At 36.9% G+C, this 15,135-nt stretch overlaps 1 protein-coding gene across 1 annotated transcript in view; it reads left to right on the forward strand.

The window, feature by feature from the left end:
• The window catches only part of LOC124594157 (forkhead box protein J1.2-like), a 281,291-nt gene that overhangs the window by 204,759 nt on the left and 61,397 nt on the right, over nt 1-15,135 (forward strand). The window contains exons 2-3 of the mRNA XM_047132513.1: nt 5,432-5,633; nt 12,531-12,715. Of these exons, the coding sequence (XP_046988469.1) occupies nt 5,453-5,633; nt 12,531-12,715 (366 nt within the window). The 5' untranslated portion in view covers nt 5,432-5,452. The remainder of the gene's footprint in view (nt 1-5,431; nt 5,634-12,530; nt 12,716-15,135) is intronic.

Genomic DNA, 15,135 nt, shown 5'->3' on the forward strand with positions numbered 1-15,135 from the left:
TGCTCTACACATTACTCTTATTATATGCTTCTGTACTCTAAAAATTTTTTCTCGGTTTGTGGAGTTACCCCAAAATATGATACCATATGACACAATGGAGTGAAAATAAGCAAAATATACCAGTTTTTTTATATCCCCTGTGTGTGACGTCATTTGCATTGCAAACACAGACTTGTTTATGCACTCTAGCAGCTCATTAGTATGTTGCTCCCAACTAAGTTTATTACCAAGTAGTGATCCTAAGAATTTTACACTCTCAGCTTCTCCTATTTCCATGTCATCATATTTTATACACACACTAGAAGGAAATCTCTTGGAAGTTCTGAACTGCATATAGTGGGTCTTTTCAAAGTTTAATGACAGTCAATTGGTAATGAACCACTTATTAATGTCAGTAAAAATTTGATTAGCTGCCCTTTCTAAATTTATATTTGATTTACTATTTATTGAAATGTTTGTATCATCCGCAAATAAGACAAACTTGGCATCTGGTAATCTAACAGATGACAGGTCATTAATATACACAAGAAAAAGTAGTGGACCTAGTATGGAACCTTGGGAAACACCACATGAAATTTCTTCCCAATCAGATGATGTCTGATTACCTACTGCTGAAGTGCTACATAATGACACCCTTTGTTTTCTATTAGTAAGATATGACTGAAACCACTATGCAGCACTACCAGTGATGCCATAATATTTTAATTCACTTAAAAGAATGCTGTGATTCACACAGTCAAAAGCCTTTGACAGGTCACAGAATATGCCAGTTGCCTCTAATTTGTTGTCTAATGAATTAAGGACATTTTCACTGTAAGTGTAAATTGCCTTCTCAATATCAGAACCCTTAAGAAACCCAAGCTGCGACTTTGACAGTATGTTATTTTCACTAAGGTGCTTAAGTAGATGACTGACCATAACCTTTCCAAAGATTTTTGAAAAAGCTGGCAAAAGTGAGATCGGTCGGTAATTTGATGGCATTTCTTTGTCCCCTTTCTTGTGGAGAGGTATAACTTCAGCATATTTAAGCTAGACTAGTGACCAACCAAACATACATGTAATTATATTGAATGATCAATCAATATGTCCAGTGGGATTACAAGACTTATTCACAGAATATCAGGACAATTTGGAGTTGTACAGAAGACTTCCTAGATTCCAGTGTTTGTACTTAATGGAGAGATATCATCAGAAGTGAAAGCAGTATGTGTGATAAGACAATTATCATTCATATTGTGTGTGAATAATGTGTCAGAAGATAATTTTAGCTCTCTGAGATGATAGTTATATAGGAAATCATGTGGCTAGAAAACAGTTACAAAATGCAGCTGATACACAATGTGCATGAATATTATGTAATCCACACAAACATACAAAGAGGCCCAATATTTCATTACAATGCCAGTAATCATTGACAAATGTCAAATGTATAGAAGTATCAGTTGGGAGTAGTTTAAGGTGAATCATGTTGGAACTCCATAAACCTAATCATGGGATAGACACATGATAAGCCCCAGATTAATTTGAAGAAACCTATTCAAATACCATTCAACCACAAAAGACGTAGCATACGAAATCTTTACTATCCTCTTGCTTGGGTGTTCTTCATTGGTCTGGAACAGTTACCAATTTGATTTAACAGAATAGAGAAAGAAGAGTCAAAGAAGAGTTGTCCAATTTTTCATGGGGTTGTTAATTTAATGTGAGAGTGTCACAGAAATGTCTAACAAACTTCAAAGAGAGATGTTACAACAAATAAGTTTTGCATTGCGTAGAGCTTTTATCTCAAAATTACACTAGCCTACATTCCATTATTAGTGAAGAAATATCCTACCTCCTCCAATATGCATCTAGTGTAATGGTCATTAAAGAAAAATTAGAGAAATTTTGACATATAAAGAGACATACCAACAATTTTTTATCCCATACACCATCCATGGAAGAACATGAATGGAAGAGATTGATTCAGGCACTCTGTGTACCTGGCCTTCCACCATTGGTTAAATTGAGACTTGTGTGGTACAGATATCTATTTACTTATTAAATGATATTAGAAAAAAATTTCTTTAAACTTTTCCTTCAAGAAAAATTAAAAGTAAAATAAAATATGTCAAATAAAATACATGATAGAGAACTAGTTTAGAAGTGGAATTCATTGTAGTTTATTTATTTGTTTGCTGTCCATACAACAATCAGTTTTCAGAATTGTCATACATTTTAGTTCACATATACAAAATTTTGGTTAACATACCGGATGATCAAAAAGTCAGTATAAATTTGAAAACTTGAAAATTTGAAAAATTGACACACATGCTTGGAATGACATGAGGTTTTATTACAACCAAAAATAAAACAAAATATTGCTAGAAGCGTGAAAGATTTCTTGCGCGCATCGTTTGGTGATGATCATGTGCTCAGCCGCCACTTTCGTCATGCTTGGCTTCCCAGGTCCCCAGACCTCAGTCCGTTACCTGAAGTTGCAAGTGTATCGTGATCGACCGACATCTCTAGGGATGCTGAAAGACAACATCCGACACTAATGCCTCACCATAACTCCGGACATGCTTTACAGTGCTGTTCACTACATTATTCCTCAACTACAGCTATTGTTGAGGAATGATGGTGGACATATTGAGCATTTCCTGTAAAGAACATCATCTTTGCTTTGTCTTACTTTGTTATGCTAATTATTGCTATTCTGATCAAATAAAGCGCCATCTGTCGGACATTTTTTGAATGTTTGTATTTTTTTTAGTTCTAATAAAACACCATGTCATTCCAAGCATGTGTGTCAATTTGTACCTGTCTATCTACATTATTCCGTGACTTATTCAGTTTTCAAATTTACACTGACTTTTTGATCACCCGGTACATAAGTGCACACATTGATATAAATAGTGAAGGTGAGAAATCATCATTTTTTGTTGAAAAAACTTACTTGTGCTACATACACTGTATTACAGAGAGACATTGCAAGTTGAAACAAAGATCAGAAATTACCGTTTTTTGTTGCAAAAACAATCTTGTTCTGTATACACTGTTTTAGAAAAGGATATTACAGTTTGAAATCTTCTACTGAATAACAGCTTTTCTTTATTAATAAATGTTTAAGTTTATTTTTTAAGGTATTTAAATTAGCTGTCTTGAGATCAGATGGTAATCTGTTATAAAAAATTGTCCCTACATTTTTTTTATTTTTATTTTTTATTTTATTTTTTTTTTACTTGCAGTTCTGTGAAAGTTTGCCCTTCCACGTGTATCGAACCTATTTACATTATGTTTTTTACATTATATTCTAGAATTTGTTTCATAAACATTATTGCCTGCAGGACATACATAGAGGAGGTGGTTAGTATTTTATATTTTCTGAAGATTCCTCTGTATTGAGAGAGCAAAAATACAGCAATTACTTAAGCAGTAAGGACTAAAATAGAAGCCTGGCAGTATATCACTTGCAAGTACTTTTTATCAATACCCTGTCATAATTTCTGAATAACAGTTCATATCTCTCTGAGGAACTTAACTGAAGCATAAATGTCAGCCTCAGCTCCAGAAATCCTGCAAATCACTGTCAACGACACTAAGCATCGACTAAATTCACTAAACTAAGCAAATACTGTCCTGTTATCACATGTTACTCTTTGCTGATTTATATGTTTGTTGTCTGATGATAGAATATACACAATGTGTTCAAAAGTATCCGGACACCCCCAAAAACATACGTTTTTCATATTAGGTGCATTGTGCTGCCACCTCCTGCCAAGTACTCTGTATCAGCAACCTCAGTAGTTATTAGATGTTGTGAGAGAGCGGAATGAGGCACTCTGCGGAACTCACAGACTTCGAACATGGTCAGGTGGTTGGGTGTCACTTGTGTCATATGTCTGTATGTGAGATTTCCACACTCCTAAATATCCCTAGGTGCACTGTTTCCAATGTGATAGTGAAGTGCAAACATGAAGGGATACGTACAGCACAAAAGCGTAGAGGCTGACATCGTCTGTTGATTGACATAGACCGCTGACTGTTGAAGAGGGTCATAATGTGTCATAGGCAGACATCTATTCAGACCATCACACAAGAAATCCAAACTGTATCAGGAACCACTGCAAGTACTATGACAGTTAGGTGGGAGGTAATAAAACTTGGATTTCATGGTCAAGAGGCTGCTCGTAAGCCATACAACACGCTGGCAAATGCCAAATGCCACCTCGCATGGTGTAAGGAGCATGAACATTGGATGACTGGACAGTGGAAAAATGTTATGTGGAGTGACAAATCATGGTACACTGATCCGATGAATGTCATCTGCCAGTGAGTGTAGTGGCAACAGTAAAACTTGGAGGCGATGATGTTATGGTGTGGTTGTGTTTTACATGGAGGGGGCTTGCACCCCTTGTTGTTTTGTGTGGCACTATTGCAGCACAGGTCTCCATTGATGTTTTAAGCACCTTGTTGCTTCCCACTTTTGAAGAGCAATTTGGGGATGGCGATTGCATTTTTCAATACGCTCAAGCACCTGTTCATAATGCACGGCTTGTGGCTGAGTAGTTATACGACAATAACATCCCTGTAATGGACTGGCCTGCACAGAGTCCTGACCTGAATCCTATAGAATACCTTTGGGATGTTTTGGAACGCCGACTTTGTGCCAGGCCTCACCAACCGACATCGATACCTCTCCTCCGTGCAGCACTCTGTGAAGAATAGGCTTCCATTTCCCAAGAAACCTTCCAGCACCTGACTGAATGTATGCCTGTGAGAGTGGAAGCTGTCATCAAGGCTAAGGGTGAGCCAACACCGTATTGAATTCCAGCATTACCGATGGAGGGCTCCACGAACTTGTAAGTAGTTTGAGCCAGGTGTCCGGATACTTTTGATCACATAGTGTAAGTGTTATAAAGTTAACTTTATCATACCTCACAGCAATGAAAATATTGCTCTACACTCTTTATCCTGTTAATAAATAAAGTGTTGAAATGAGAAGTTATATGCACTGAAGTCTTTGTTGTGTGCTTATGTGACTTCAATGTCACAATTATAAAGTAATCTCTGCTGCTTCACCTGCATGCACATGATAGCAGCTAGTAGAGTGAAGCATGTATAGCAAGAGTTATAAACAGTAATCACCTATACTGACAAGGGAGGAATTATGTATGACAATTGTGTGTGTGTGTGTGTGTGTGTGTGTGTGTGTGTGTGTGTGTGTGAGCGTGCTGCGCGCGTGATCGTCAGGGGAGGGGGAGGGGGGCGGGGGAGCATGCACTTTCAACTAAGTATGAGTCACTACTATTACTATTAGAGAAGTATTTAGTGACTATTTAAACTGGAAAATTAAAGATAACACTGTGAAGTCTTTTTAGATTTTACAAGTTGCCACTTTAAAACTGCAGTGGTTCACTCATGAAAACATTTCTTTTTCTATTTGCAGTAATGTAACAATTTTGGCACAATGAGCTCGGAATTTACGGAAGGAGGCCATGCTGGGAGTGATGTCGATCTTACCAGCCTCAACTGGCTACACAATCTCAATATCATGAGTATCTCATCTTTGCCAACACCACCGTCCTCACCTGGACCATCTCCACTGCCCGTTCACACTCAGCAACAGCCACTACAGCGAAATTCTCACTGTGAGTTCCAAACTTCTCTTGTGATCTAGTATAAGTAAATAATTATTATTGTGTAATCAACTAATTATTAATGTGTAAAACATAGTAACTATGGAATTACATACATACAGATTCCAAGAGAGCGAAAAAAGCGGATGAATTATGTATTGGAAGTCTTTTCAGGTAGTCAGATTTTCTGCACACTGCATAAAAGCAATTATGAGATGAAAAATAAAGAAGAAAAGAGGTGGCGATAGTGATGTAGAGACTGACATTCAGAAACAGTTTGTAGTCAGCTCAGTTTACTCTCTCATGCTCAGTATGGGTGTTTGCCAACATATAAAAAACATTGTACACACACACACACCACACACACACACACACACACACACACACACACACACATACACAGACACACACACACACACACACACACACACACACACACACAGGTATACAGCTGCATTGTCCTAGTGCTGAAACCCAACTGGGATGAGGGATTATGTTGGAGAGATGAGAGAAACAAATTGGTAGGGGTATGGGAAGGGAAAGTAACAAGAATGACAGCTGAGGGAAGAAGAGGCAGTAGGGGAAGGCACCTCTAGCACCAGTGAGCTTTCCCTGGTGTGGGCAGAGTAAGTTTCACGTGGTAATTGTTGATATAGGAGATGTGATTTAGGGAAAGGCAGTATAGACCAGAGAAAGGTGGAGAACATGGAAAGAACCGGGTGGATGAAGATTAAAAATTGAAGGATTGGACTAATGTGATGTGGAAGAGTAGGGGAGGTGAAAGTATGTCAGTAGGGGTGAAGGAGGCTGTTGAACAGCAGCTAATGTTGTTTGAGGATGGAGGGATTGTGGGGCTGAATTTCGTGTTGTAAGGATAGTTTGCATCTATACAATTTACAGTAGCTGGTATTGAGTTAAAGGATCCAAATGGAACGGATTGTGAAGTAGCCATTAAAGCTGAATATATTGTGCTTAGTGGGATGCTCTGCCATTGAGTAGTCAAATTTGCTCCTGGCCGAGTATGACAATGGACATATAGGCACCTGGTAGGTGGTCATGCTCACATAAAAGGATGTAAAAAAGATGCAACAGATGACGAGTGCTCTCACATGTGGTCCTGCACCTGATGGGGTAGAGAGTGCCCTTGAGAGACCTGGAATAGGATGTTTTTGTTGGGTTAATAGAACAGTTCTTGAAACTACATCTTTCATTCACGTGGCATCTACATATGTATCAACATTCTGCAAGCACCTTACAATGTATGGTGTAGGGTACTTCTGGTACCACTAACTGATCCCCCCCCTTTCCTGTTCCACTCATGAATGGCACATGGGAAGAATGGTTGTCAGTAATTTTCTGTATTAGCTCTAATTTCTCAAATTTTCTCATCATGGTTATTTTGTGAGATGGGAGTAATATGTTGTTTGATTCTTCCTGGAAAGTTCTCTCAAAATTTCAAAAGTAAATCTCTCCATGATGTACAACATCTTTCTTGTAGTGTCTGCCACTGGAGTTTGTTGAGCATTTCTGTAATACTCTTGTACTGACTAAATGATCCCTTAAAGAATTGTGCCACTCTTCATTCGATCTACTTTATCACTTCTGACAGTCTTACCTCGTAAGGGTCCCAGATTGATAAATGGTACTTGAGAATCTGTTGAACAAGTGCCTTGTAAGCCGCTTCTTTCATGGATGAGTTACATTTCCTTAAGATTCTTCCTATGAACGTAAGTCTGGCATCTGCTTTTCCTTCTTGTTTTATTTATTATGAATTACCTCGAAGAAAACTGTCTATTGACGCACAGTCAACACGGGTTTAGAAAACATCGTTCCTGTGAAACACAACAAGCTCTTTAGTCACATGAAGTGTTGAGTGCTACTGACAAGGGATTTCAGATTGATTCCGTATTTCTGGATTTCCAGAAGCCTTTTGACACTGTACCGTACAAGCGGCTTGTAGTGAAATTGTGTGCTTGTGGAATATCGTCTCAGTTATGTGACTGGATTTGTGATTTCTTGTCAGAGAGGGTACAGCTCGTAGTAATTGATGGAAAGTCATCGAGTAAAACAGAAGTGATTTCTGGTGTACCCCAAGGTAGTTTTATAGGCCCTTTGCTGTTTCTTATCTCTATAAACAATTTGGGAGGCAATCTGAGCAGCTGTCTTAGATTGTTTGCAGATGACGCTGTCGTTTATCGACTAATAAAATTATCATAAGATCAAAGAAAACTGCAAAACAATTTAGAAAAGATATCTGAATGGTGCGAAAAGTGGCAGTTGACCCTAAACAATGAAAAGTGTGAGGTCATCCACAAGAGTGCTAAAAGGAATTTGTTAAACTTTGGTTACAAGATAAGTCAGTTTAATCTAAAAGCTGTAAATTCAACTAAAGACCTAGATGTTACAATTACAAACAACTTAAATTGGAAGGAACACACAAAAAATGTTGTGGGGAAGGATAACCAAAGACTGTGTTTTATTGGCAGTACACTTAGGAAATGTAACAGATCTACTAAGGAGACTGCCTACACTAAATTTGTGCGTCCTCTTTTAGAATGCTGCTGCACGGTGTGTGATCCTTACCAGATAGGACTGACAGAGTACATCAAAAAAGTTCAAAGAAGGGAAGCACGTTTTGTATTATCACGAAATATGGGAGAGAGTGTCACAGAAATGATACAGGATTTGGGATGGACATCATTAAAAGAAAGGTGTTTTTCGTTGCGATGGAATCTTCTCACGAAATTCCAATCACCAACTTTCTCCTCCGAATGCGAAAATATTTTGTTGACACCGACCTACAGAGGGAGAAATGATCATCATGATAAAATAAGGGAAATCAGAGCTCGTACGGAAAGATATAGGTGTTCCTTCTTTCCGCGCTCTATGCGAGATTGGAATAATGGAGAATTGTGAAGGTGGTTCGATGAACCCTCTGCCAGGCACTTAAATGTGATTTACAGAGTATCCATGTAGATGTAGATGTATGTGGTCATTCCACTTGTGGTCACTCTGGATAGTTACTCCTAGATATTTGACAGTAGAAATGTTTACATCAATTTGTCATCAGTAGTATAGTTGTGAAGTAGTGGATTTTGTTTTGTGTGTTTGCACAAAATGTTACATTTATTTACATTCATGGTCAAGTGCCAGTGCCTGCAGTGTGTTTTCGCAATATCTTACATTTATTTACATTCATGGTCAATTGCCAGTGCCTGCAGCATTCATCAACCCTCTGTGGGTAACTTCGCTCTTTTATACATAGCATTGCTACTTTCTTATAGACAACTACATTATCTGTAAACAGTTGTAAAGAGATTCCAAAACTTTCTACTATATCATTTATACACATTGTAAACAGCAACAGTCCTATCACACTTTCTTGGGGTACTCCAGAAATTGCCTTTACATCAGATGATTTTGTTCCTGTTGATTTTGTTCCTTTAAGAGTGACATGTTGAGTTCTATCTGCAACATAGTCTTGAATCTAGTCACAGATCTGGTCCAACACTCAGTAAGCTCATATTTATTTATTCCACTAAACGGCAACATGGGGCAGTGTCAAATGGATGCTTTAAGTCAAGAAACATGCCATCAGTATGAGCACCTTCGGCTATTGTGCTCTGAATCTCACAGAGGAACAGAACAACCCAAGTTCCACAAGATCTCTGTATGCAGAGTCCATGTTGATTTTTATTGAGGAGATTTTTGTTCTCCAAAAATGCCATAATTCTTGAGCATAAGACATGTCATATAATTCTACAACAGATTGATGTCAATGATATAGCCCTGTAATTATTTGTATCTGTCCTGTGACCTTTCCTGAAAATGGAAATGACCTGAACCTTATTCCAGGAGCTGGGTACCCTCTGTTGCTCCAGAAAACTATGATAAGTTGCTACTAGAAGGGGTCCAAGTCCTTTCACATAGTCTTTGTAGAATTTTACAGGTATCCCATCTGGCACTGATGCTTTTCCACTACTAAGCAATTGTCGTTGCTTTTCCATTCCATGACTGTTATCTCAATGTCTGCCATTGAGTAAATGGAGGGACTGTATTACGATCTTCTATGGTGAAACCATTTTTGATTACCAAATTCAGTATTTCAGTATTCCCTCTTTTATCTTCCTTTTCAGTGCCTGTATGATCACTGAGTGATTAAGTATTTACTGATTTTATGGAAGACCAAAACTTATTACTCATATTTTCCAAGCTAGTACGCATATTTTTCAAGCTGTTTTCCAAGCTTTGCAGAGGCTCTCCTGCATACCATGAGCCATGCCTGAATATCTCTGCTGGTAATGCCATTGGCTGGCACATAGTTTTCAGAACAGCCACCCAGTTTCAAAATAGTGAGCACACAGAAGCAGAGTGAAGTATTCATTCTGAGAACAGCCTCTTGGCTGTGGATAAGCCACATCTCCCTGAAATACTTTTTACCTGAAGTGACAGTCCAGCAGAAGTATGCAGGAGGGCTTCTGTGAAGTTTGGAAAGTAGAAGAGAGGTACTGACAGCTGTAGAGGTGAATCACGAGCTATGCCTAGACTGCTCAGTCAAAAAGAACATTATTGGCTAAAGGCAAAAGTTGAGGTCCCAAATTTGAGTCCTTGTCTGGTCAACAATTTTGATCTTCCAGAAAATTTCATTATTCATTCAGTTTACAACAACTGCTTCACTTTGTTAATGTATGGTTTGATTTGTTGCATAACCCATTGTGATGTTATCTATAGAACATGAAGAATGAATGAATAACAAATGTGAGCCGTTCACTGTGAACCTGTTGTGGGCTTGTTAAACTTTTGTCTTGACTGCATGTGGTATCACTGGTCAATATGGCTGTGTTATAAATAAACATTATAGTTTTATAATGATCGTTTTATGTACTTGAAAGATCATTCAAGTCAATCAAGTATTGAAATGGTTTGAGGATTGGACTTTGCACAATACCATATTTTATGTTTCCTGATTCTTAACACACTCTTGTGATACCTTTTTGTTTATGTTTTCATGTCCTTTATGTTGAGGAGATGAGACTTCACCTGTGAGAGGGGCAAACCCTAAGCACAATGAAGTTTCAGTTTCACTAGAAGTGATCACCATTAATTAAATTCAAGCCCTGCTTTAAACTATAAGATTTTCAGTAATTAAGAAGCTTTTTACCATTTTTGTTCAGCATTTTGTCTTCAAGATATCAACGCTAATGATTGTATAATTTTTTTTTCTTTATCTCTGATTATTTGCCCTTTAAAATTTCATAATAATAACATAAGTAACTGCATGACATTTGACTCTGAGATTTGAATATATACTTTTTTTCTGAAGGCTGCGCTACTGTTAGTTTTATTCAGATTCTTCTTTCTGTCTGCATTTATTGAAGTGTGAGGATTAACAACAACATACTTTTTGATTTTGGGAAGGGAAAAAATTCTGAATCAGACAATTTAAAAAAAAAAGTATGGTTATTAGTCATATTATGCCCTCATCAACTGCAAGATGAAACCACTGACTTGTGACATTTGTTTTATTTATCTTTTTACATTTGGCAGTGTAATTCTGGGTTTAAGCATTGATGAAAATTTGCATCTCCCAGTGGAAATAATCAAAATTTGCTCTAAAGTTTTCATTGAACATAAAGACCTCTTGTATATACATAATCAGTTACAACACATTTGTATCATTCAGAGTAAAATGGTCCCAGTGTAGCAACATTTTTCATTATTTCTTTTTAAGGCATCTTCGAAATAATACCTGCATGAGTTTCAACAAAATTGTTATACTGTGTGTGTGGTTTATGGACACTCAATGCAGAGGCTATCAGTAATGCTGATGGTATATGCTGATGGTATATGTTCCAGCTATCAATAATGAACCAACAGATTCTTTTATTAATTATTAGTGTTCTGCATTGAGATTATAAATACATTACACAGCTGTGAAGAACAACAGATGGAAGGCTTTGCTGTATTGAGAGAAATAGAAGTTATGAAACATAGTGGCAGATTAAAACTGTATGCCAGACTGAGACTCAAACTCAGAAACTGGACTTTCACGGACCATGGTATTACTGGGCAGAGATATCTAGGCACAACGTATGACAGCTGTGAAAGATTTATTCCAGAAATGAATATTACTTTATGACTAAGAGGTACTCTTAGAAATTATAATTTCAATCCCCTGAAAAGCTAAAATAAGTGTAGGTGATATGGGTTGGAAATTGAATGTTTCTCACGTTTTCTCTCAGTCATCCCTTCCTGCTGTGTATCTCATTTCATGCAAGATTTTTTACAACTTACTTTCCTTGACCTTCTTTTCCCTTTCTTTCTGAGCTTTGAGAGAAATAATCTGTTTGTAATTGTTTTGTGTTGACTCTACCATTGATTTCATTTCCTGTTGGTGAGTATAATGACATTTTTAACTGTTCATATTCACATGTTCAATTTCTGTATTCCATTTATGTGAGATATTGTGCACATGAAAGTGCTACTTTGTACATTAATGTGATTTTAAATTTGAAATAGTAAACAAAGAGTGACAGTTGCTGAAGAGATTCATATAGTCAATCAGTATGTGGATGTCCTACAACCCTGTCAGATGTAAATATGAAACCAGAGGATTAATAATATTATCAAATAGTTGAGATCGTAATTACATCATGATTGAAGGACACAATTCAGTGACTACCAGGCTCTGCAACTAAAGTATTATTTATTAGTAATACTAGTTATTACTACAGGGAGGCACCTTAAAATAGGTTTCAGAGCTAACACATTGGTTGTTTGCTGTGATGGCTGTAATAACAGTCACTGTTTGCTTGCTGTATCATTTTACAAATTGCTAATCATTTTTAGGAGACTTGGTAGCACTTAAATATGAAAATAATAAATTATATTTCTTGAAATTCATTCCAGCTACAGTACCTGTTGCAAACATAGAAGATTATCGCAACTGTGGAGACCGTAAACCTCCTTACTCCTATGCTACTCTGATATGTATGGCCATGGGTGCCAATAGCAACAAAATGACGCTTTCTGCTATATACAGCTGGATTCGTGAGAACTTCCTTTACTACCGAAATGCTGATCCTAGTTGGCAGGTAAGGAAATTATGGAATAAATTGATGTCTGTTTCTGGTTTTTTTATTTGTTTTGGGCTTCTAACTGGATGTGTCCCAAGTTTCTGTTTCTCATTTGCAGCTTCCCATTTTCCTTTTTGTTTGAACTACATACACCATCTCTTTCATTATATTTATTTCAATTTTTAGTTTTATTTTCATTTTTTGCTTTGTTTTGGCACTGTTGAGTGCTTAATAATCAGTCTGCTTCCTTAACTGAATGGTCAGCACATCTGCCTGCCATGCAGTGACCCTGGGTTCGATTCCCTGCTGGGTCAGAGATTTTCTTCACTCGGCAACTGGGTGTTGTGTTATTCTCATCATCATTGACAAGCAAGTCGCCAGATGTGGGGTCAACAGAAAAGATTGCAACTCAGCAGCTGAACTTCCCTAAGTGGGACTTCGGCCATCAGTGTCATACAATCATTTCATTTTCATTTCATTTCACCGTCAACATCCAGATACGACTGTCTAGCAGACTTCCATCGAATTTTTGCAGTCTATACTAACAATTTTCCACTGGAATATCATCCAGCAGGTGATTAGCAGTCTTCGTCTTGTAGGAAGGAAGCTAGGGGGGGAACACTTGGGATCATCGATGGATTTAACAGGCATTTATCATAGGGATACACCTCAAGGCAGGCAAAGTGGAACAGAATGAAAGGAAAATCAACAGCATTTCAACCTGACCTGTTATGCTACATTGACATGGAATCCTATATTTATCTTCAGCTTAATTCCTAGGTCATATGATGTCCTTAAATCCTAAAAAATCCTCTTTTATGGATGAAGGTACCTCTGCTTACAAAAGTGACAGCTTCATCACTTTTTGTTTCTGCAAATATCTAGTGCTTAGAAGTTTATTTTTGTTGGATAGAAGTTATACTTTGAACCAACTAATAGGCTAATCAGTGTGAATACTGATCAGTTATTTCATTAAACAGACAGAAAATATGTTGCTTCCACATGAGAGTAATTTAGCAGTATATTAATGTGTTTTTGCATTTCATCTCCTAGATAATGGAAGAGTATTGCTCATCTTTAGAGTTTTTGTATAATTTCTGTTACTCTTTGAACCTAGATATTCTGCTGATTTGTCGAAAGAGTGGCTAATGAGGTCTGTTTTTAATTTTCTTTTGAGTTGGTAGAGATTTCCAATTTCTTGCTTTATATTAGATGGGAAATTGTATACCTCCCCACCAGGCTGCATAACTACATTCTTAACATTAGATGAGAAAGCAATGTCTACATGAAAATTATTTTTGTATCTTGTGGTCATACAAATTACTGCTCCACTGAAAGTGTTTTTTATTGTCAGCAGTAGACACCATTAAGGAGGCAATCTGTTGAGAAGTGAGTGTAATAATTCCAAATTCCTGAAAAAGGCTTCTACTAGATGTAGGCCTGTTGTTATCTATTTTATATAATATTCTCAGCGTTCACTTCTGCTGAATAAATACTTTACTCACTTTAGGTTTTTGGCCCAGAAGATAATTTCACAAGACAACAAGGAAGAAAAACAAAAAAAGATAGAGAGTACTTTTCACTTTACATCAACAAATTTATCTGTGTGTTGACCCCATTTCAACTTGTCAGCAAATTGGGCCCAAGGAGAACAACAGAGGTCTAGTACCGATCCTTGTCAGACCCCACATATTTTATTTTGTTTAATCTTTCAAAAGGCTTTAATTGTGTGAATTACAAAATTATACATAGCATAACTGCTGTGTTATGGCATCAGTGTCATCCCTCTTACTTGGATGTAGTTTTACCTTTGTAACAGAAAGCAGAGAGTCTCATTGACAGATTGTGTCACAGGCATGAAACTAAATCCATGGTCCAAATTATCTCCTAGAGACTCCTGCAGAAAAAATTCAGGGAACTAAACGTATTAAAAAAAACATCACTATACATGTGTGAAATGATTATTTATGTAGAAAGTAACCATGCTGCCTTGTCAAACAGAGATATCCATAACTGTAACACAAGAAATAAAAATGGTTATCATACTAAAGGGATTGAGCTCTAATTAACAGACAAGTGGTGTGTAAAAGCAGGATGACATCTATGCAACAGTTTGCCAAACTATATAAAGATAACAGAAAACATGTGTGCTTTCAAAAATAAACTGAATATCACTTGATTAAAATTTGTCCAGTGTAAAAGAATAGCTTGAAGCAAAAAATTAATGTGATGTTTCATATGTAACTGTGCAAATACACTGATATCCAAAACTAAAGCATCAAACAGAAATTTTGCAAGGTTGCATTCATTTTGCCACGAAACAGTATAAACAGGTGATAGTATAGCAGAAACAATGTAAAGAATACATAACGTAAACAGCTACAACATGCATAATGTTAGACAAAAATGTTCTTCATTTTTTCCAAATTAACAGATTT

This window comes from Schistocerca americana, chromosome 2 (genome assembly GCF_021461395.2).
Source record: "Schistocerca americana isolate TAMUIC-IGC-003095 chromosome 2, iqSchAmer2.1, whole genome shotgun sequence".
NCBI lineage: Eukaryota > Metazoa > Arthropoda > Insecta > Orthoptera > Acrididae > Schistocerca > Schistocerca americana.